Below are 24,449 nucleotides of genomic sequence, written 5' to 3'. Positions count from 1 at the left end.
ACTTGTAATCTATAGGTATATTTGATTATTTTTTTACGTACTCATCAGTACTTTAGTTCATAAAAAAATGCACCCACCGCACCCGTAGTTTTGCTTTAGACTTCAAAACTTGTATACTTCACTATACAATCCCCTCCATTAAGTATACCATCTCTACACAGTACACGTTAAGATTAACATTAAGGTTGACTTGATTATTATCCGTTTTAGATGAACAAGGAGTGACACACACTTGGAAAGAAAGACAAAGAAGAAGAGACGGTGAAAGACACAGCCAGGTAGCTGTCTATTCGAAGCCACCCTCGCGCTTTACAGACTGCAGTATCCTGTGCTGCGCATATCGGTACCGAACCCCTATGACGGAAAATAATGAAAGTAATGGGAACCCGCCCACTGCATTTAGTCCGCGCAGCTACCAACCCCCATTCATCCCCTCGCTGCCTCTCTCGTCGTTCCTCTGCCCACCCTGTCCGCATCACCGGGGGTTCTCTGTACTTGCCGCCTTGTTCATTCTCATCCATCCTAGCCTTGCTCCATTGGCTATTGTACCTGCCATTTCATTGTCCTTTATTTCATTATTTTCGCCGCATTCCTGTCTCCCTTTTGCCTGGCAAGGGGTGCGAATTTTCCCCCTTTATTTACGGTGCCGTAATAACAGACGTCTTAACGGAATTTAAACGTCATAAATGGCCTGCCATGATCTCATTAGTTTACGAGATAGTTGCTTTCTCTTCCTACCTTTTCTCTTCTGCTTGTTGCCTGTGTGGTTCCGTTGCTCGGCGTACGACAAAGCTTATTCGAGAGCGAGCAATATCGCGAACCTGAGATCTGCCGTTTCGACATCAAAGAAAATATTTTGTAATATAGCTTATGCGTGCGCACGATTCAATGTTGAATGCGAATGTTCAAAGTAGACAGAGCCGAAAGAGTGCGTCGAAATAAAGCTGATGTTGGTACACGGTATTCTGAAGATTTGGTCGTTGTTGAAGTTTATTTTAAGCTCTTAATCGGTTAGAATAATATTGGTGATAATTAGGCTGCGGACATTTATGATATGCAAAAATTTTGTTCGCTCATTATATATACACATTCTGACAAGTATTTAGATATTTCACATACTTTTTGCGTATTATGGGTATAATATGTATTTTTGTATCTTTAAATTTTCCATAAACGCAAAACAATCTGCAATCTAGTAGTAATCTTTATGGATGTGTTTCTATCTAATATCGTACAGTATGTTCAGAAGAATTGGTACTTCGTGTCCTATATAAGATTTTAACAAATTGTTTACTAACTGTTTGTTACATCACATGCGTAAAATTCATTAACCGTTCTTTAATCTTTTCCAGACATTTTCTGTGATAAAATACGTGCCTTTATTCTTCATATCTTGAACGAGGGTGTATGTCAGGAGAAGGTGTGATGAAAGGTTTTGACGCTTGACCCTTGCTGAACGTGTCGATGAAGCGGCGAAGGAAAGGAATGAGAAATAACGTTATCGGTAAAAGTATTTTCTCTTACCTAATATTTCTCGCCGTACAAATATCATATTTGTAAGAGAGATTTCATCCGAGAATTTTCTTCTTTTTCGATACAGATGCAATCACCCTATAAAACCTACCTAAACATTTCTCGCCTGCGTTTCACATCTCTAAAATGTCACTTACCTATCGAATTCCAAGCAAGTACGCTTTAATTGTATCAAAGGAGCAAACTTTCTCCTCGAATTATCGGCTTATGTAACCAACCAGCCTACGATACTGTGCAAAGGTCTTAGACGATCATTCAGAGCGACCAAACGAAGCTAAACGAAAAGAACCGACAGAGCAGAATAAATTTCCTAAAAAAAGAAAAAAAGAAAAAGAAAAATTCATACAGCCAATAGCAAAATTTCCAGAATCATAATCCACGAAAATATATAGCAAGAAGTGATCCAACATTCCCAAAAGAGCGATCTCCGGCAAAACACCGTCTTCCATCGTCCACATACAAACAATCAACGGAATATCGTTGCACAAGTGTTTTTTCCGTTACAAAACACCATGATCCATCGTAGATCCGTATTTGAGAATATGCAGCGTGATTTAGCCTGGGTAATATGATTATAGGTCTCTGTCTCTCTCGCATCCTCTGGTTCCTCCATGTCTCTGCCTCTCTCATCTCTCTTCTCACCCCTCTGCTTGGCAATGTGTGTGCGTGCGCGTCTGTTGGACCGTCCTTTTCATCCACCCCCACGAATCTCCGGCGCCGCAAGGGGATGAGAACGCCGACACCTCCACCCTCTCTCTATACACGCTCCTGAATCCAGAAAGAGAGAGAGAGAGAGAGAGAGAGAAAGAGAGTGAGAGAGTAACTCTGCTCGCTCTGGCTCTGATCCCTCGCAATTACTTCCCATTATCTGGGTATTAGGATTCACCCCAACTGGGAGCAGCACGACGTGTTCCGCAGACTCCGCCTATGCCTTCGTGCTCAGCCGGAAACGCTCCGGGACTGTCAGCTCGCGATATCCCCCTTTTCTTTCTTTCTAGACACGATCGCGACCTCTAACGTTCGGCAACAGGTAGCAAAAGACGGTCGTGGCAAAGTCCTTGTCCTTGGCATTTGTCCCTCGTCCATTTCGACATCGATCTCCTGGATCTGTTGGATTCATACGTCTGCCGCACAATTTTCGGAGATTCTGGAAATTTATCTTTTCTTTTTATTTTTCATTACTTGTTCCCTCGCGGTATTTCGGTATTAAGCTTTCTAGGATAGATAATTTACGTATCTTCCACGAAGAAATATCATGTTTCGATTAGGTGGAAACTTTTTAATCTTCCCTTTTTGGTTTTTGGTTCGTTGGTTTTCGGAGTTTGTAGTTTCAGAATCTCCGAGTTCGGTGGTTTACCGATGAAGAATTTTCTCAGCTTCTGAAAATTTGTTGATCTCTTCTTTTTCTTCTTGTTTTGTTTTTTTTCTTCTTTTTATTACTTATGTGGAGGGTTTCGGCTTTGAGATTTCTAGGATCGGTGATTCATTGTACGTCGATTCTGAAGGGTATTTAAGGTTCTGAAAATTTTATAATGATTTCTTCTTATCTTCTATTTTTTCGCTTATGGCTTATGGTTTTTAGCTTTTGCTTTTAAACAGAACATCGTTAAAAAGATTCAACCGAACGCGGCTTACGCGTCTAATTTTGTACAGGAGTTTTGTAAGGAAGCTCAGTCGGGGGATGAAACATGATTCACGGTTTAATTCACGGAATTAAGCCGAGATTAACTGCTTCTTTAGCTCGTGGAGTGCGTTAAGCCTCGAAAATGTCCCAAACGACGGGCAGAAAATGTCAGGCTGTCAATTAACGGAATGATAATGTTGCACGAAAGGCGACCTCGTCGTTCATGACCCGCGACAACCTATAAATGTCAATTACGATACTTATCTGTCGTCTATAGGAACGCGCCAAATCTAATTTGAAAATTAGTTCGTCTATCTTTTAACTCTTCGCTTTACTTACTTTAAATAAAAAAATATAGAATTTTAAAAAAGAAACTGCATAATTTTATACGACAGTATTTCCTCTTCTTTCCTTCTCTCTTCTTCCAAATAAATGACTCTTATTTTAAATAAATAAAAGTTATACGAATTGTAATATGTAACTCTAAGGAAATTTAGCCAAGGAGAAGGAAAAATAACGAATCTGTACAAACCTTTTTCTTCCTCTTTTCTTTTTAAATAAATCACACCCGTTCAAATGACAACGCGTGATCGTAAAATGTGATCTTCCTGTCTTTAAACAAGTAACACTGAATCGAATCGTAACTATAAAAAGGACTTCTAACTGGGGAAAGGGAGGAAGTGATTATTATACATCGCGTTACATCATGACATTTTAATCCCAACTTGAATCACAAGCTAACTTTCTACTTCGCTATAAAAAGTGACTCGAAACAGACTAGCTTTATTATGGCATTTCGCTATAAAAAGTGTCGCGAGAGATCGACCAGACTCTAATCGCTAAAGAGTCATTTACAAGTCGTTTACACTTTCTACATCGTCTCGAGTCTTTCGATCTTCTTATATTACACCATTTCATTGTACACTATTCCTTCAATCACAAATTCATTCTTAACACTGAAAGTGTCGTTCGTATTTCTTTCACGTTCTTTCACGTTGTTCTATTAGTCACTGGTTCAAAACGAAGAGTCCCTCCTAACAATCTTGTTCGATAAGCGAGACAGTATTACTTTTATCATCCATCGTCGGATCTAGGTGGTTTAGAATCGTCAATTCTTCTCGTTCCTTAAATGAAAATATTCAAATTGTCTAAATCAATCTGTAGAAACATTTTGCTCCGATAAATAAAATTTCACAATTAATGGAAAATGTCGTCGAGGAAATTCTTTCGAAATCGCATTGCGGATCTTCGTATTTCCCGAAGGACTTCCTAACAGTTGTTTAAACCGATTGACTGCACTTTGAGAGAAACGATTCGAGCGTTTAGAAAAATCCACGTGATTTCTCTCGGTTCTCCCTTCTCAAATCTTCCTTCAATTTCTCAGACCGATCACTCGGTTTCTCGTTCTTCGATGCAATGTCTGCATTTACTAGCTCAGATTAAACGTTCTCCCGTGTGAAAGAGCAATATCAACCTTGTACTGTTTCGTTTCAGCGATGTTGGCGTTGAATAGCTTGTCCGTGTTGGGGTTGATGAGACAGGCTAACCGAATGACGATACGTGATCTGATGAAAACTCGTCGGTGAACCGGCACGCCTAGAGACGTGAATATTGCCTGTTCGCGTTGGCGATGGCGTCTCGTCACCTAGAACGTCGATTTCATCGTCGTCGGAGTCTACCGGCGCGTCACTGCTCGCCCGTGATTCTCGCCCGCCGCTCAGAGAGAAATCCACCGGTCGTTCTGTAAACAATTTCATCGCAAACAAGCTCGTTATTTATTTCTGCAAGTTTATGGGATTTTTTAACGAGTTTTTGTGTGATTATGTTGTGTCGTATGATTATGTGTCTATTATATATCTATATTTTTATGTCGATGGATCCCTAAATCTCTATATCGTATATTTATTTCTCCATCCGTACATCGTAGTTTTTCGATACGATTCATTATCTTAAATCTAAGTTAGCGTTACACCACAAACGTCAAATTTAGGACCTAGTCTCTATAAGTTTCTATATTTCTATATCTTTATGTCGATGGATCCCTAAGTCTCTATATTGTACATTTACTTCTCTATCCATACATTGTAGATTTTGGATAGGATCCAGTAACCTAAATCTAAGTTAGCGTTACACCATAAACGTGAAACTTAGCACCTACAGCCCCTAGTCTCTATAAGTTTCTATATTTCTATATTTTTATGCTTATGGATTCCTAGAAGTATCTAGAAGCAGGCTGAGTCTGCATATTTTTATATTTGTAAGTCCATAGATTCCTAAGTCTGTATTTCTAGATCTACAGATACCTGGATCTCCAGGCTGTTACATATATTCCTAGGTCTACAGATTTTTAGGATTCTGTGGTTCAGTATTCCTATATTTCTAGATCTGTAAATTTATAGGTCTCGATATCTTTAGATTTCAATATGTATCTCTGTACTTCCAAGTCTGTAGATCCCTAGATCTACGTATTTGTATATTTTTATATTCCTAGCTTTGTAAATCTCCGTATTTCTACATGTCTAGGTGTCAACATCTCTATACTCCGCTTCTTCTGTACTTTTATGTTTTTTTGTCATCCCTCCACTTCTATATATTTCCTGTACAAATTCGCGTAGAAGAGATTAATTCAAATTCATCTTCGTTCTGTTTGAAGAAAACAAAAGTAGCACGAAGACATTTAGTTAAAGAAATAAACATAATAATCGAAGGTTACTATTTTAACGAGTGGTTAACGTATTGACGGGAAACAGTGTAAACACAGTTCAGAACAAGAGGAATTTGACCACGGTAAGGCAGGATATTCGCTGAGAGTTCTACATCGAAATTATAGATATGTATTCGTCTGGTAGAATTTACTAGTTCTACAAACAGAATCGACAACTTTAAATTAAATTTCTCATTGAAATCGCCTATAAAATCATGAATTTCAAACCGAATTTCATATAGGAATTCTACGTTTCCGTATCTCAAAGAAGCATTCTTATTAATTTCAGATCTCCGAATACGCAAGATTCTTCGTCATCTTCCAATTTCTTTACCTCAAAAAAAAAAAAAAAAAGAAAAAAAGAAGAAGGAAGAAGGAAGAAAATATACGAATGCCATTAATTGCCACGATTCGAAGCTAATCAAACGCACCACCAGACGTTATACGAAACCCTAACGAAACCGAAAGGAAGCGTAACCGACAGAGAAAATGCCTCTAAAAAGCTACCTCCCCGGTTCTTATCTCGGTGGTCAGAAAATCGACTGATCAAATTGGGTCAGATATGTGCCGGTACACAACTATAAGGTCCTCGACAGCAGCCCTCGGCCGTGGGCAATCGTGAATGTAGGTCTGGCCAAGCACTTAGCCGATAATTGACTAATTTTCTCGAAGACCGAATCGAGAAGACAAGAGGTAAGAACAAGGTTCGTAAGACGTTCAGTCGGGAGCAACAGAGAAACATGCGATAAGAAAGTGATAGATGGATAGAGATAGATAGATAGACAGAGAGAGAGAGAGAGAGAGAGAAATTGGTGGTGGGGTGTCGTAACTCTGCAGTGGGTTCCTTAGACGGTATCCGTTGGAGTCTCTCGAGGACAAGGCGGTCTCATCTTCTACGTGCTTTCCACCCCTTACAACCCCCTTCTTCTTGGCTACCAAGGAGACGTCTACTAACTTCGTTAGCCCTTCCTACCGAACGAAGCCATCTTGGCTACCGAGACGAGCAACTTGCCGAAGGTTATGAGTAGATGCGGTGTAAGTCGCAACGGGGTCGGGGGTGAGTTCGAATCGTGCACCCCCGGTTCAGAGAGCGATCGTTTCGTGAAGATACAACATTGTTGGAAAAATATACCGCCTTATGGTGTTTAATACGATATAGATGTATCATACATTTTCTATTTTATTGTTTAATATAACGTATGTAAGATATAATACATTGATATTGTATATGTATATGCGTATATGTAATATACAGTGGCGGACAAGGGAAAGTTTATAAAATAAGAAGTATAGAAAGACGTCATGATTGTACAAAATGAAGTTACATTTAATAAGAGCAATGAAGAAATATAATATATACGGCAGAATAGATGATCGTTATCAACATCGAAAGTTACTAAAATTCATATCAATTTTAAACATTCTTTTATCAAGCACTGTATGTTACATTATATATAATGCCGGCATTACGAGGAATTGAATATTTACTGCGTTATATTTTTGCAACTGTCTCATCATATTGTATTTAGATACAGTACAATTGCGGTAATATATTAGGTTGTCCGAGAAGTTTCTATCGTTTTATGCGGAAATAATAGATGCACAACATTTTTGTTTTATATTATCTTATTAAATTATGTATGACCCATTTTGTTCTATTTCCATTATCATGATCATACATAATTCAATAAAATAATATAAAACAAAAAATGTTGTGCATCTGTTATTTCCTTATAAAACTTATAAAAGAAACTTTTCAGACAAGCTGATATATATTTTTAAACCTTATAAAAGAAACTTTTCAGACAAGCTAATATATATGAAAATTCTAGAACCCAGAAAATTGTACAAATTTGGGAATGTATATTTTCTTATGTATTTTTAACCGTACGTTGTGCCGTTTTCTCAGTGAAAGTTTAATAAACAAGACAGTTGGTTAGAATAGCGTATTAAGAATAGCATTAGGATTAATTTTATATCTTTTTAAAATAATTCAGAGGAAAGGTTCCTCCGAGAAGGAGTAAGCGGAATAAAGCAGTATTTTCGTTCGCGAACGTGAACGTTACAGCTTTAAATCAATTCACGCGAGCAATCCGATTTAATTATTCCCAGATCACGGCATTTACTACATTATAACAGCGTCGATCGTGCACCATTGTGCGTGCACAAAGCGGTACAGTTATCGGGAATTATTGCTCGATCTATTTGCACGACGCTGTTGTTTCGTCTTCTACGTTGTTTACGGTGTTGTAATTCACGTGATAAATACTTACGCGATACAGAGAGCTTTGCATGTAAATGAATTCTTTTTTAATCAACAAATCAGAATCGAAATTTGAAAGTGAAACAAGAAATATTACTACTCTGTTGCTTACTCTCTAAATCTACATGTTCATTTATATTTCAACTTGTCGTAACTATAACTTAAAACTAAAAACGATAGCCCGTATCATATTACGATATCATTACAACATCGTCGTCGCGATAACTAGTAGGAGATACATATCGACATTTATTATTCGTTTACTGCGATGTAACAATTTTCGATTGTGAAGTGCTAACAGATAGCGCCTGATAAACGAAGATACTTAGATTAAATTAGTAATAACGAATGAAAATACTTCTTTTATAACTGCGCCGTATAATTTGACGTTGAAATCCGATGTAAAAATCTTACGCGAATCTTACGAAAATCGAAGACAATTCAATTTAACAGCAATGCTATCCTACCAGGCGGTCGAACGACCGGTTTCAAAATTTAATTTAAAATTGTACATTCATTGTTATTTCTTTCGTTCGTTTAACTTATCTGATTAATCAATTAATATAAGAATTTACATAATATTAGACGAACGAAAGAGATGACAATGAATGTACGATTTTAAATTAAATGTTGAAAGCGGTCGTGTTAATCCTTAAATATCATTTATTTGCGAGAATTTGTTTCAATATTTAGAAACATAGAGATGCGCATATTGCTCTATTAAAGATCGTTCAGACGATCAATATTATTGTCAATATTTAAAGTTCTCAACGTTATCGCATCTAAGAGATCCTCCAGACGATCGATATATACCGTCAATACGATGTTGAGAATCTCAAATATCTACAATAATATTGATCGTCTGAACGCTCTTCTGTATACAGTTTTCTCGAATGAAAAATTATGTCATCCTCCTCTACCAATTTTCCTTTGAGTCTCTCTCTCATTGCATCGTTGTTATTCGCATTTTCTTCATAAAAGAATACGGAAACAATATAATCGAGCGTACGAAAGCCTGTTGAAGCGGAATTTAGAGGAAGGATAACAGAGGGCTAAACCGGAGGATAGGAATTGTGGGAAATTGTACGGCAAAAAGCGGTCATTATCCATGCAACGGTAGTTAATCATTATAGTTACTGCGACCTCGGTTATGGTCTGGTTAGTTAACTAAAGTTGCGTAATTTATTGCCAGCCGAATTTTGGTTGCATTATATGGTCCATTAGCATGATAACAGGGAACTATTTGACGTACACGGAAATTCCGACGCGCTGCCCGCGCTCGAATGCAAATTGATAATCACAATTACGAAGTTTATACTAATAATGATTTAATTGCGATACACAAGCCACCATCTACTTTCAGCCACGATTATTACTTTTCTGCTGGCTACGACGACGACCAATTACTGCGCGCGAAATCGTTAACAATTCTCTATCTGTCCGCCAACTGCACTTCGTTTCTTTAGTTTTTTCTTCATCTTTTTTCCTCGTCTCCTCTTTTCTATCTCCTCGGTAAATATTTAGTTTGAATCGGAATTTAGCGTACAATAATACGATTACTGTAATTATCAGGTTGCGAGTATTTCTACAAATTCACATTTTTAAAAGAGTAGGACAGAAGCAGCGATTTGTTATATAAATACCATAACGACGAGTATTGATACTTTCGATATATATTCTTGCGTGTTACGTGCATTTCACGCTTCTTTTTCCTTTTTACAGCTTCCCATAAATGAACAAAGATGCGAAGACTGGTAATCGTTTAGTTGATATCGAGATCAGAAGAATGATAGAAGCGTTTTCTCAAGAAGAAGATGGGACTAAATCGTCTGATCACCGTTGATCAGTAATCCAACTAACATCACGAGGCGTATTCCGAAAAAGTTGAGCTTTTAAATTACGCAATTAGAATACGAGAATTCACTTGAAACAGCAGAAATATGAACGTGATTCTGAATCGGACGAATATGATCGTTATTTCTGACGAAGAAACGATAGCAAGAAGGACATCTTTAAAAATCCTTAGGATTTCCCTTTTCTTCGCATGCGTGAAATTATATGAGAAAACAGGATTCGATAACGCAAACTGACCGAAAGAAAAAAAGAAAGAACATTGCAAACGAGATATCACTTTAACAAAACTTTGATCATTTCGATATGTTTGCGACGTTTTTAAACTTTCAAGAGCGATATTCAATATCGCGGACTTGTTCCCAGTTTTTATAGAGTGTCTTTCTTTTTTTTTTTTCCTGCCGACGTAGAATTCCAAATATGATTTATGAGCAATTGATTATGTAGGACACATCGTGTTGTTAATCCGAGCTAATTGATGCGAAGCAACGCGAGCGGTCGCGTGTTTATCGAAAAGTCGATACATGTGTTTAGCGGTAATTACGCATTGTTAGGCGGATACGAAACTGCACGGGGGTTCCAGCAATTGCAATTAAACGCTTGCATTAGCTACGCGATGCGTGAAAATTTTAAGCGTCATCGAGTTTATAATAGGAAGCTAACTTTCCATTTTATCAGCTATAACTTTCCCCTGAAGTCGTGATCGCCCGTTTCGCCTGTCTGATCACCTGTCCTCAAAGTCTTTTTACCTTTCCAATTTGTTACCCAACTTTCGTGTATGCAGCTCGTTCGATCCGTAATAATTTTATTACGAAAACAAAATCTTGTATTCGCTTTAAGAAAAGTCGAATGTATTGTTCAATTCGTTGTTCAGAGGGCAAGACGTTGGAACTTTCACGTGTTCAAATAAAAGTTTAAATAGACGTTCGATGTTCAAACGCATAAGTAGCAAGTCGCTGACGAGTAGAATACATACACGACGCTTTGAATTCGAGTTTACAAAACGATATTGCTGACACAAAGATTTTAAGAATTGTATGGGCAATTATAAACAGATTTCAGAGATAGATAGATATTCAAAGATATTACGAATACGATGATTCAGATACGTCGCCAATAGCGAAAATCACGATCTATGATTCATATTTCATTTCATAAGAATTCTTTTCGCAAACGTTGAAGTGATTCTTGCACGAATCGCTTTAAAACATAACTTGCAAACAAATTGTACGTTAGACAAGATATATACTAGTTACGATACGTTCTCGTAATTCTTAATCATTTCTAGCGCTAATGTAAGATCGTATATCAGACGAGACATATGATATACTGATTGTGATAAACTCTCGTAACTGTTAATCGTTCCTAGTGTCAATAATTCCATTTTTTTTTATAAAAACGCGGAAAAACATAGATATTTTCGTTCAATTTTATACCATCACGGTCTCAAAACTTACTAATCTTTCGCGAAATTGTCAGGCGAGAGTTAAACCCTTAATTACATAATTACGCGAAAGTTAAACCCTTGAAAAAAATGTGTACACGTTAGCTGTTTTATTTGTAACGCATATCGAGCCTGAATCTGCAACAATCTTTTCTAGATTCTGTTGTAAACGAAGTCTAGCTTTAATTATTATCAGGATGGAAGAATATGAGATTTGCTTACCGGCAGGCGATGTAACGGAAACGGATTGACCGGTGCATTGCTGATTAGAATTCTGGTTGCCATTGCTTCCGGCGCTGGTGTTCAATTTCCTCAATTGTTTCTTGTGCTTCATCCGCCGATTTTGAAACCACGTTTTCACTTGGGTCTCCGAGAGGTGAAGAGCCGCCGCGAGCTCTACCCTCTCCGGTGTACTCAGGTACCTCTGCACCTCGAATCTAGCTTCCAAACCCGCTAATTGTTGATCACTGAACACCTAAATACGACACAAACGATTTCTTGCAAGCCTGTACGAACTTTTACTTATTTCGACAATAGCGTTTTTAGTAATTTCGTTCTGTTTGATAAAATTACTTGCACGATCGATCGATATTGTTTCGACGATTAAATTATTTCCCGTGACATTTCCACGAACGTTGTTAACCGTTTGTATTTAATCTTGTCATACCAAATTCATATAGAATTTCATTAGTAGCATACTTAGGAAGCCGAAGGTAAAATATCGCAGCTGTGAAAACGAGCAAAGATAGAATTTAGGTGATCGGACAATGGAATTTTCTTAGCGCAACAAACCACTTCAAACAAGCTTACGCTTATTACTAAATAGCTTTGGTTTCTCTATTGGCTAAATTACCAGGAAACGTTAATAACAGAAGCTAGAGCGACAATGTAAAAATTAAGGAAAGAATACAGTTGCGAAATTTACTATGGAAGAGCTTGGCTCGACATAAGAAACATACACAGAATGCTTCGAACCCTTGCTTTGCCATTTTCTTAGTAGCTATTTAAATGAAGTTAATTTAAGATGTAACTGTCCACTGTTGTAACACCATGTCGGATGCAAAATGTCGTGAAATTTAATCCGGTTAATGTTTAAACTAAAATTAATTCAATCTAAATTTCTAATAGTTCAAATCACAGTTATAAGTAAACTTCGTGGCTGAATTGGAAGTACGATCCGCGTTACGAGTACGATTCGATATTTTAACATTAGAATTGCCAATTATAATGAAAGAACTACGACGAAAATAAATCTATAATCATAATCATTCTTATTCCAATGAGATCAATATCGATTTCGTGAATAGCGCATTTGTATGTTTTCAGTAATTAAAAGAAAATGAAGGAATTAAAAAGCAAGTCTGTATAGCCGTAACGTTCCGGTATTTTTATCTTCGTATCGAGACGAGTGAATCATGCAAACGACCACCAGTGGAAGAGGCAAAAGATAAGGATTACAAGTGGTTTCACTCACTGTTCTTGCCTTTCGTCGACGGCAGTGCTTCAAGGCCGCAAGTTCAGTAACTCCCGGTACCACGCCAACCCCCATCGCCGTGTTACCAAAAAGTGGTCCCAGGAAGAAGGTTGCCGTAGGCGGTGCAGAAGGATAACCAGGTAATAAACTGGCGAATTGCTGGTATTGCTGATGTTGTACTCCGTGACCGGACGTGAGGTGCTGATGATGAAGTTGATGATGAGAATGCGGTGGAGCGGTTCCACGACTCAGGATATCTTCTATCAAAAACGATGTTCTGCTCGCGGAAGTTCCATTCTGACCTGGCTGGGCCTGTTGTTGCTGACAAGTGGACTGCATTTTTACCAAAATGAGCAACTTTTCAGCTATCGAACTTCGATTATTTGTATTGAAAGTTGCTTGTTTGTTACATAGTTGGCGAAGTTTTCTTTAAAAAGTTATATATATATCAATCATGTAAGTTTAATACCGTTAAGCTTGATTTCATTCGTTTGAATTTTTAACTCTAACTAAGTGTTTTTATTTTTTCTCGCTTTATTAGTTTGTTTTCATGTTATTTGTTCGACGATCGACGAGTGGCAATTCAACGTTGAAGATCTTGACCATTCGAAAAGCCCTGGTATCTTCTTCTATCTCATTTTAGAAATCCGCATAGAAACATTCCATTCGCCGGTGTAAGTGCCCTTAATTACTCTACATCTTACAACCGCACAATAAGATGCCATTTATCAGATGACCGACACAAACGTCTTCAATAACTCTACGTTCTATATCTTGCAGAAGTCCAGGCGACATTGTAACCAACTCATCGACCAATTACTTCTCAACATCCAGTTCAATCCGCAGTACATATCAACGTCTATCTGACAACAGATATAAACGTCTTCGATTACTCTACAATCTGTACTTTTCGTCCTAAATGCAGTCTTGCAATCAACGTCAGCAAACAATTAGTCCAGTTCAATCCATGGTAAATATTCCAACGACCACCGCCATCGAACCGATGCTTGGCCAAAGTTCACCAAAAATCCTGATCATCACGTTCACCAAGCACTAAGCTGCAGAAACTGGTTTCAGGGGCTGCAAACTCTCCAAAAAATGGACACGTACACTGTCCCGGTTCGCGTGCTGGGATCACCAAACGTGTTTGATCTCGCGTAAACTGCACTACTGCACTAAAGAAACTAGAGAAACAAAAATATACAGGCAATCCACTGTGGCAGGCGAGACTCGTTTTGGCGCGTTGCACGGGCGGCTTGCAGCGGAAAATTCTAATTGAATTGAAAGGGGAATCGAAGGCAAGCAGCTGTAGGAAGGAAGAACTCGCGGATCGTGGCGGCGTCGCGTCGTTCTTCGTCGACGTTTAGGGAGTATCGGTGCGCGATTCAAGGCGATTCAACCCCCCGCGCGCGCGATCATCTCCACCCTCAGCCGCTCTAACTGGTCAAGAAAAGTAAAGCTTGGGAAGCGGATATCGCGGGGCTCGAGTCACGTTGTTATTGGCCGGCGTCGCGACGCCACTCGCCCTCACGGTTGGCCCCGTGGCGAACGCGGGGCGGTACCATTGGCGCCGTTACCATGGACACGATGCTGTTTCGTCATAGGATTTCCTAGCCACCGACGCGGTTCTCTCTCACCCTTGTGTTCGCCGGAGCAACCCCCTCGGTGCCGGATCCGAAAGAGAAAGGGAGGAGGAAACCGTGGAGGTGGAGGTGGAGGAACGAGATGTTCTGTATTCGTGGTTCCCCATGTCGTCGTTGTGCATTCACATCCACTCCACGATAACGGTGTTCACGCGTGTACCTTTGAGGTAGCTTTTCCTACCGCTTAAATTGTATTTCTTTCGCCTTTATCTTTTTCTTTCCTTTACTTTTTTTCGCTGGTTTTTATTGCTCTTTTTTTTTTTTTAAGCATTCCCTCCGAGGATCCGCCGATCGTCCTTTGTTCCGAAGATGGCTGGTGGAGAATTTCAGATGAATTTTAAGGTATTTCTTTACGTTGCAGAGGTTCGATCGTTTATTTTCTACGCTATTGGTCGTATTTGTTTTTCCTCTCGGCATGAAATTTTGTTTTTCGCGGAATCTATGGTTGTATATGAACGAAGGAACGTGAAGAAATGTTGTATTTCGAGTTCTTCTGCTATATCGAAGTAGTATTTCGTTAGCGAAATTCTAAATTAGAAGAGCGAAGGTAATATGATGATATAGTAGCTTCATATTCTTGTTCACGAAAAACTAATAAAACCTTCTTGAAGAAGGCGATGCATTTCGTTTGTCTATTGTTGTTCGCATTTCATCACGTTCTTTCTCTCTCTCTTTTTCTCTCTTTCTCTCCGTCTGTTTTTTATCTCCTTTTTTACTTCTTTCTCATAAGTATTGATCCTCCGTCTGCGTTGAAGTATATAAAAGCTTTTCGCAAGTCAATACATCTGTATCGAATCTTGAAAGGATGGAGAATGCGGATCAGGAGGAGCAGGCGGATCAAAATTAGATTTACTCGTTGGACGATGTGTACACGACGCAGGATGTAGATACTTACGATGTAGGTCCAAAATAGATAGGTGTTCGTGTATATCCGTGTGTATGATCCTCTGTAGCTTAGCGTAGGCTCTCGATCAATGGAATTATTATGGCATCACGTCGTAGATGCTAACGCAATTTTTACGACGAGACGCCCTATGCAACCGCTAATTGCACCTACTGAGAAGAAGATTTCATAGTGTTTAACGAATTCTCAATCTGCGTCCCTTTCTCCTTTCTATTTTCCATACTTGTACTCATACTTATACATTCCTATCTTCTATGGGTATTTATATCTTTTCATATTTCTATAGTCTTACATTCTTACATACCGTTATCTTCATTTTTCCATACTTCCACAATTTTACATTTCTATTTCCTATACTTCCTTACACACTGTATACACATGTACATCCATATGACAAACTGCGAATCATAGCCAAGTTAAAATTCCAAAAATTTATATCTATGCACTTTTCCATCTTTCGATAGGTAACCAAGATGTAATTTCGCTGTCTATCGTGACGAGGCATTTTTGTTAACCCAAGGAGACACGTTCAGTGTTTGTAACACCTTGTAATCCCCACGAAGGAGAAAAACACAGGACCATCCTTTCCTACCTCCAACGCCGAAAATAGGTCTCGCCACTAACGATCAGATGCATCAAACGATGCATGATAGTCACAGTCGTTTAGTATCTAAATGATGCCGCGAAGGTTGGCGATTTCTCGTGTAACAAGTCCCGAGAGGGTGTGTTTAGAGCGCGGCGGTGGACTTTGCCAGCGGTTTCCGGAACATCAGGGGGAACAGGGGGCTAGTTTCGACAGCGCTAAGCTTGCGGACGGGATTTTCGGCTTTGCTATCGACATCGAGGGCCGGCTACGCCGTATTGCGGACCGTCGAGGGATCGACGGAACGGATGAATGGACACTCGTCGGTAACACAATTACCGGGATGTTAATTTACCCAATAATCGCGGAAGCAACCCCGTCTAAATGCCGGCACGCGCCACTTCCCCTTCCGCCGTCGCCTAAATAGAGACAGCCTCGCTCTAATGTCAGGGATGGATACATCGGCTCAGGTTTTACAGACGATTGCGTCGTTGCACGTGCGTTTTACCAAACAGCTCCAGCTACGTACAATGGTCTGTAACTGGTCTCTTTGTGCTGTGTATCGAACAAGGCAAATAAAGTTGAGCGACTTTGCAACTGTGGTGACACGATGGCTAACGTACTTTGAGAATCCTGAAGCGATTTTTCGCAGGCTGCGATGTTTAATTATAATCGACGGAGAAGCTTTGTATAGATGGTGTTTATGTAGGAATGTAAGAACATGTAATACAACGTAGATACTAGGAACATAGAAATATGTTTGCGTGTATGTAATGCATTGGAGTAACGTAAAGTCTGGTGATGTGTGTGGGAATTAAAGAAGAAGCTTAAGGAGTAGGAACATAGACGTATGGAATAATGGAAAATGAAGATATAATAAGGTAGAAACGTTAAAATATATAAATATAAAGATGGAAGGAGTAATATCTCCTTCTTACTTTGCTGATTTGTGCGTCACATCTCGACCAATATTCCTAGGAATTGTTCGTTACCTTTCGTGCCTTTTTGGTCGATATGTGAAGTCTCTGTGGAATAATGCGAGACAAAACCGAGTTATATCTAATATATTCGATATATTCTTGGTGCTAATAAAAATCCAGAGCATTGAGCGCAGTGCAGATAGTTAAGAGCAGCGTAAACGAACCGCTTGGAGATTCGTCAGGATAAAAATAATGTACTCGTAATCGTTCATCATCCAGACGGTAATTACACGCATATTTGAAAGTCAATCATGACACGTAAGTTTTCGCAAACGGATGTGTGAAACGATCGCTTAATTGTTTCTCGTCTAATTCTTCCAAAGAACTGTCGATCTCTTGCAAACGCGATTTTACCACAACAATAATTCCAAAACGATCTTCTTACCAATATTTTATTACAATATGCATTTTTATTACAAAACACGTACATCGTTGGATGATTAAATACATGTATACATGCGAACAGATTATCCACGATAGCTTATAAATCGTGATCAACATAAATTAATATCGTCGAAAAGACTGCGAATTGCTACAAAATATTTAACATTTCCGTTCCACACTCTTACCATATATAACGTATAAGTTTGATACTATCTTATCAAACTGTCGTATCTATCACCTTATCGTTTCTACTTCGTGTTTTATCACAAACACTTAATAAAGAAACGTACGATCGTCCATATCTGACAAATGATTCACAGTACACGCTTGCGCTATTTTTTCTACAAATTCCACCGTAGCTTGCTTTGTAAGCGAGACACAGCGATCGTCTGAATTGCTATTGAACTGCGTGATGTTTACACGTCTGTACGAAATTATGGCAATGCCAGAAATTATACAGGCGGTCTCGGTGATCGTTGTCGATTCTACGTGAAAAGATAAGTCGACAATGGAGAATGAAATTTGTACTCGTTAAAATGTTTGCCGAATGAAACGAATCTCTGCATTTACAAAGATACAAATTTGCATAAACATGCTTTTCAGTCTGGTCATTTTATTCGCCTCTTTTTACTAACGAGATAGAGGATTATTCATCGATAGGAGAAAATTCTCAGAATTCATCGTCGTCCGTGGCTCTCTTGTAGAAAGCTCGTGAGAAGGTGGCGGGTCCTTGAGTGCCGCAGAAGAAGAAGCCACGACGCCAGAAAACGAAAATCGTCAGGCAGACTGGAATGGCGAGCAACAGACCGACCAATACGCCGATCAGGATCGTCGCGTCCCTTTCCGGTTTTGCATTGTATAAGTCCAAGCAACGCAAGCTTCGATGGGATAACGAAGACAAGTTCTTGCCAGCGTGTTCCGGCGGGAAAGTACAGGTGAGTGAATCCAGCTCGTCTCCCATGAGCTTCTTGCCGTATGTTGGCAGCAACGTGCCAATCTAGAAAGAAGAAATTAATATCGTTGCATTTGTACGATTTCCACCTTATCGTTTTGTCATTTCTATCGTATTATTCTATTTTATAATTATTATATTCGAAACAAGAATTTCAATGCTTCATCTTGGATTATTAATTTTTACTATTTTCCATATGAAATTCCGTGCATTTCGTATCTTGTAAAATAATTTTGGAAACTCGTAATATCTTATATCGCACTTTTCTATTTTCCAACAGTTCCAGTGTTTAATACGAAAATTCGAAAAATCAAGTAGTTTAATATAATTTCAATCGTTATCGTCGCGCAGTTTTTCCTCGAACAAGACCAAACATACAACGAAAGCTACCGTGTTCCCGCATTGGGTTTCCAGGTATAGTTTCATTGGAATTCGGTTGAATGGAGAGAATATTTCATACGAGATACTCGGCCAAAAAGAGCGATGGAAGAGATATTTCAGAAAGACTAGATCGACCTGTAAATCGAAGACTACCAGCAGAGGAACACGTTAAGTCACATCTTTTTATTTCTTACTTCTCGTACTGCTGGAATTATTTTGATGCTTGCCTTTCTAGTCAAACATACGTTTCTTCGTTCTTCTAAACATATTTAAAATGTCGCTTTCCTTAATAATAATTATACTTCTGGCATTCCTTAATAATAATTATACTTTTGGCTTGCGTAAAACTTGATCAATTTACAACCGTTATATTTAAAAGATTGGCAACGCCTTTAGACTTAATTACTTTCGTTTTCAATGACACGTTATATTAACATTCTGCTGTTTAATCCGACAGTGAGACTAAAAATCAACAATGCTGCACGTAACAGATTTTTCACCTCTGATCTTCAATTGGCATCGAAGGAACGATCGATTGGTTGGATGGAAAGTACGCGATACAAATGGAAGTGGATTGTGCGTTTCGTGATTGCCAGAACTTACCAGATATTGATTATTGCAATCGCAGCTCCATTTGTTGTTCATCAGATCCAATTTTTCAAGCCAGTCCCATCTTGCTACCAATTGCTGAGGCAAATATCGCAGGGCGTTATCCGATAAATCGAGTTTCTTTAGTGGCGGCCACACAGGTGCCTCAGAGTTACTCTACAATAATTTATAATAATAATTTGGCACGTAATAACCGTTCTTATTCTATCTGAAGGGAAACGGACGAACAAATAAATGAAAATGATGAAAAGGAAATAGAACGTCGATCAATATGTTCCTCGGTTATGGATCGTATTAGAATTAAGTGGAGGAAGAAGGATGAAATTAATATAGCAAGAGATGGAATTAATAAAAGTTAAGTTAACGCGATTTAAATAAAAATTAACGAATCAATGGAACAATACGTAAAACTAACTGTTGTAACAGCTATTTCTGGATGAAGTTACCTGCGTGGCAAGAGCGTAATCATCGATCGATTCCAGTTTTGGACAGTTTTCTATACGAAGATGCTCGAGAGACGTCAAGCCTGAAAAGGCATATGGTCCAACGATCGTCAAATGAGGCATGCAACAGAGGCTTAACTCCTTCAGCTTTGGAATAAGTGGAAACGGGTGTGAGTGATTGATAATTTGAATTGGATTTTCGTCCAGGTAAAGCACCTCGAGCATCGTTGTTTCCTCGAGAGCTTTCGGAACAGATGTAAATAGATTTCCGCTTAAGTTAAGCTTCCTAAGGGATCTAATCAATTAATTATTAGTTAGCGTTCCATTTGATTAGACTTAAACGTAGAACGTGTCTTATCGTATTGTGAAGCCATACAGTGCACGAAGATACTATTAAACAATTTACCAAGACATTATGATAAAAGGAAAATAAATAAAAGAAAAATAATAATGGTCTTGCTTTTAATATGGTAATAGGGTAAAAATAAAGGAATAATTTCAGAGCAGACCTTGTATAAGACGGCTCGTTAATACAATTTTTTAATAATATTTTTATAAATCGTGGAATTCAGATGTGTCATATTTTATGAAAATGCCAGGAAAATTCAGAAGTGGAGAGAAAGAAAATACGGAACATTATTTGGCACACTGACATTTTGTAGAACTTTCTTTCAATTGTATAGCTTCACGCTGTTGAATGAATCACACAGATAAATTGTTAAATTATGGAAAAAGTATAGGAGAGAAGGATGGAACGAAGAAAAGGAAAAGATAAAAAGTAAGGGAAGAAGGGAGGGAAACAGAGAAAATAGGGAAGGAAAGGAGAGGGAAACGATATGGAATAATTGGCAAGGTTCAAGCAGGAATGAATGAGATATTAGATTCCTGTAAATTGATTACATGCATAAATGATCATTGTCCTCTCGTCCATAAAATACTATTTCTGTTCGTAACAATGTATCTGAATATACTGGAATTTTTAAGGACTATTGAAAATTGTTTACTCTTTCGTTTACGTTATATGTATGCTATACATGTATCAAATAATGACTGTATCTCGTTTCTCACTTTTTATGAATTTTATTTTTAATTAAATTATTAACGCGGCTATTTCAGCCAATTAAGAGATGTTCCTGTATATCTGAACTTCCTCTACATCAAATGTATTCCAATCATTTACACAAGTATGCACTTATATATCTTTGTATCACGGAATTTTATTAATAAGGCAAATTATATAAAGTTCCTTCTAAAATTACTTGCTGCACAAATATCTTTTTTCCCATTTTTTCACGCTCACTGTGTACGTCGATATATAACGGATAGCACGTTGGAATGCAAAAATACATATCGGCTACTGGCTTTGATTTAATAAACTATTCTGCTATTTGATATACCTACTTCACTGTTCTTAAGTCTATACAGTAAAATGGGTATATCAAATAATAGAATGGTTTATTGAGTTAAGTAAAGTAGTACGTAGACGTGTATTTTTACATTCCAACGTATTATCCGTGCTTATTGACGTATAACAGTGTGCGTAAAAGAAAAAGTATTCGCGCAGCAAGTAATTTCAGAAGCAGCTTTATGTAAACCGGTTTATTAATGATATCGATGAGGATAATAATTAAATCGATGTGAGATACAAACATCGTTCGAAGGTAATCAATTAGAGCACGAGCATATCGTCTAAGTAGACTGTTAATCTTTTTCTTCCCACTTTTTATATTTTTATTCGCTTTCAGAATCTTCTAAATAAACCATTTATGAGACTGTGTTTATACGAGACAAATTATCGAGAACAAAATTGGACTAGACCAAATTTTCTCAATGTGAGTTTATGAAATTAATTTACAAAGGTAAAGAAATCTATCTTATTTTTGCAAATGAAACCTAGAGAGCATAACGAAGCGATGTGTAATATAACTGTACCTGAAAAGTAAAAGAATACCAAGAAAAATGAGAAAAGAAATACATAGAGCGCTTTGACTTAACTTTTTTGAATTGAAAGACAACGGTATATCAGGTAATTAATTGAAACATTTTGGTGGAATAATTTCTCGAATATTGCAATTATTCCATTTTTACTCTCAATAATCCATATAATGAATATTTTGGTAGAAAAATGAAAAATAAAAAATAGACCAGTCCATGAAATACTTGACACACATCGTGTAATTTCATAGACGATATTGTACGTTATCGAGATTTGCTGTATAATAATTTGTAGAATGCTATATCTAGAGTTTGTTATCAGTATAATACGTTCTATCGAATCAGTTTCCGTTACTGTATCAATGTTTGCCTGATAGTTTGCAGTAGTATCGAGGAACTGAGATATTTACCTAGATGAGTAGAAATGAACGTCCGAAAGTGTCTTTAGGCGACAGTAACTCAAGTCTAACTCTTCCAGATACGGAAGAGAGCTGATCGCAATGGACGTACGTTCGTCGATTCTCGTGAACTGATTCCAGGAAAGGTTCAACACCTTCAGATTTTCCATGTGCTCGAAAAGATCTTGATGCAACGAATGGAGCACGTTATGAGCCAAGTCTAAGACCACTAGCTTTTCCAATGGTTCGTAAGCATCTGGTGAAAATTTGCCCTGAGGTATCAAGACATAGAGATGATTAAATTTTTAGAAGTATATGAGAAACGATTAAATCAAAGCTTGTTTCTTCTTTCAGGAATGCCAGTACCGTTTTGGAAAAGGTAATCTATATTATCAAATGCAATATGCTTTAAATATTAATTGTAAATTGAAATTTATAATTTAATTCTATCGAAGTTACGTTTCAGTTAATGTATTTAATATCCATAATACTGATTAGACGAAAAGAATATAAATGGATGTAACCAACGATGATAAGTAATTAATCGATTACTATTGATTTATCGTGACACGTTATAAGATTCTTCAAGAACTGTAATGTTTCATTACGATTATGAATATATATTTCTATGACTTAAAATGTGCTTAACTAGCACGTAAATATTACCTCAAACACGACAGGTTTTAAGTTTTCCGTCGTAAGTTGATTATGACTCAGATCTAACTCGGTAAGATTGATTATCTCCTTAAAGGCTCGAGGATCGATTCTCATGATTTCGTTCTTCTGCAGCGACAGTTTCCTAATTTCTATTTTTGGGAATGGTTTCACGTGAACCAATAAATTCCCTTTGAACGACGCTATTTTTATTGTTTTATTGGACCATTGTTCGCCCTCGAAGTGGTGGGTCAAATTTCTGTTTCCACAATCTATGATATCATCTGATAGGAAAACATTAATTCGTTTATAAATTTCTATTTCTCACGTTCGAATATTTCTATATTCGTTTCTATCTTTCCTTGAACATTTCTTGAATATTTATAAAATATTGATTCTACTGTCGGTCTGTCATTTGAAACTTAGTAGATCTACCGGTTTAAATTTTTAAAAGGCTTATATCTTTGGATTTAACTGGTCTTAGTATTATACATCGTGCAATGGTAAAATACTGCTTTCTATTCAAATAGCTTCGAAATTAGAAAATTAAGAAAAATAAACTTAATACGTTATATAATGACCAGCGTACACGGTGTTTTAGTTTATTAAGGACTAATTAAGGATTAATTATCGTATTCGTTCATTATCAAATTCTCTTTTTAACGCTGTTACTAGACAAAGGAAATTCCAAGAATTCACTTAACATTTTTTTCGCCAGATTTCGTTATTTTTGCCAGAAGATGTAGATTTTGCAGAATCGTAGATTCTACAATTTTACGAAACTTAAAGACATGTAATTACTTGTAACATTACGATAAACTGTTGCTTGGTCCTTAATAGACTAATAGACAGAACTTTGCACTTGGTTGATTTGAAATTACCTATACAATTGCATACTGTGCACAAATGTGGAGGTTTCGGCTCAAATATTTCCTCCTTCAGATTGGTAGTTTCAACGTCCACAGTTGCATTCGTATTGTTTGCATTTGCATTATTGGCAACGTTTTGGCACTCAACGGTCGCAAAGGTGAAAATAAAAATAACGAAAAATCGGTAATTCATGATTTCTTGCGAGATCACTACCGGTAGAACCTCACAGTGAGAACTGAAATCAGTTTTTCTGTATCGAGCCGAGTGCCTCTGATAACAAAACCGGTGATAAGATACCGTTGATCACCGTTACTCATCGTTCCAACCGGGTAAATCCTTTTAATTCGCTTTCACAGTTTGTTTTTATTGAAAGCCACCATTCGCGTATATTGACGTCTTGATTCCTTCCTTGAAAATAATCGAATTTATAATTCATTTCGTCGATGTGGAATAAAATATTGCAAATATTTGATACTATTATTTCGTCAATCCGCGCAAAGACGATCGAATTAAAAATTTGACATGATTATAACTATGTAAATTTACAGATTGTGAACGTGAATTTATATATTACAATATGAAAACTACAGGAAATAAATATGGTAAATCCACTTTCGACATAATCGAGAAGAAGAAAATAATCAGTTTAATCTAAGGGTATATAACCGGTTTAAAAATAGATAATACATCTACAGAAACGTATGTTTAATCTCAAAATTAAATAGTCAGGCAGAATTAGAAATACGAGTGTGGATGACAGTTTATGGAATTTTTAAATTACTCAATCACAAAACATAAAGCTGCAACTTATTGTATTTTT

General features: G+C 37.5%; 2 protein-coding genes and 2 long non-coding RNA genes across 5 annotated transcripts; 2 read left to right on the top strand and 2 right to left on the bottom strand.

Annotated features, from left to right (window-relative positions):
• Positions 1–3,856: 3,856 nt before the first annotated feature.
• LOC100745106 (brain-specific homeobox protein homolog) lies at positions 3,857–13,246 on the bottom strand. Its single transcript, XM_024371186.2, has 3 exons — positions 12,894–13,246; positions 11,642–11,894; positions 3,857–4,898 (listed from the first exon to the last, which is right to left on the bottom strand). Exons 1-3 carry the CDS (start codon positions 13,230–13,232, stop codon positions 4,648–4,650), a joined length of 843 nt encoding a protein of 280 aa, XP_024226954.1. The 5' UTR covers positions 13,233–13,246; the 3' UTR covers positions 3,857–4,647.
• On the top strand, positions 4,878–13,246 carry LOC112213763. Its single transcript, XR_002947672.2, has 4 exons — positions 4,878–5,944; positions 6,151–6,565; positions 9,847–13,033; positions 13,092–13,246. It is a non-coding gene; the product is annotated as an uncharacterized LOC112213763 (long non-coding RNA).
• A 534-nt stretch (positions 13,247–13,780) lies between these two features.
• Positions 13,781–17,358, top strand: LOC117152343. The gene is made up of 3 exons (XR_004462694.1): positions 13,781–13,863; positions 13,971–14,703; positions 14,805–17,358. It is a non-coding gene; the product is annotated as an uncharacterized LOC117152343 (long non-coding RNA).
• Positions 17,359–17,367: 9 nt separating this feature from the next.
• Positions 17,368–23,882, bottom strand: LOC100744505 (leucine-rich repeat neuronal protein 2-like). 2 transcript variants are annotated; one of them, XM_003493517.4, is made up of 6 exons: positions 23,641–23,882; positions 22,772–23,043; positions 22,118–22,377; positions 19,776–20,067; positions 19,324–19,485; positions 17,368–18,384 (listed from the first exon to the last, which is right to left on the bottom strand). In XM_003493517.4, exons 1-6 carry the CDS (start codon positions 23,819–23,821, stop codon positions 18,058–18,060), a joined length of 1,494 nt encoding a protein of 497 aa, XP_003493565.1. In that variant the 5' UTR covers positions 23,822–23,882; the 3' UTR covers positions 17,368–18,057. The 2 variants fall into 2 exon arrangements, with proteins under 2 accessions (XP_003493565.1, XP_033179625.1); XM_033323734.1 differs by having other exon boundaries at positions 22,772–23,040; positions 23,641–23,879.
• Between the last annotated feature and the right edge of the window lie 567 nt (positions 23,883–24,449).

This window comes from Bombus impatiens, unplaced genomic scaffold, assembly GCF_000188095.3.
Source record: "Bombus impatiens unplaced genomic scaffold, BIMP_2.2 scf_1183, whole genome shotgun sequence".
Classification (NCBI taxonomy): Eukaryota; Metazoa; Arthropoda; class Insecta; order Hymenoptera; family Apidae; genus Bombus; species Bombus impatiens.
This window is presented reverse-complemented; position numbering and strand designations above follow the sequence as displayed.

What these genes read in the sequence shown, in the direction of transcription:
- LOC100745106 (XM_024371186.2), bottom strand. Translation starts at nt 13,232, where the DNA reads ATGCAGTCCACTTGTCAGCAACAACAGGCCCAGCCAGGTCAGAATGGA. An exon ending in GTCGACGAAAGGCAAGAACA is followed by an intron (nt 11,895 to 12,893) that starts GTGAGTGAAACC and finishes TGTCGTATTTAG; the next exon opens with GTGTTCAGTGATCAACAATT. An exon ending in TTCCGTTACATCGCCTGCCG is followed by an intron (nt 4,899 to 11,641) that starts GTAAGCAAATCT and finishes AATTGTTTACAG; the next exon opens with AACGACCGGTGGATTTCTCT.
- LOC100744505 (XM_003493517.4), bottom strand. Translation starts at nt 23,821, where the DNA reads ATGAATTACCGATTTTTCGTTATTTTTATTTTCACCTTTGCGACCGTT. An exon ending in CACAGTATGCAATTGTATAG is followed by an intron (nt 23,044 to 23,640) that starts GTAATTTCAAAT and finishes TTTTCCTATCAG; the next exon opens with ATGATATCATAGATTGTGGA. An exon ending in TAAAACCTGTCGTGTTTGAG is followed by an intron (nt 22,378 to 22,771) that starts GTAATATTTACG and finishes TTGATACCTCAG; the next exon opens with GGCAAATTTTCACCAGATGC.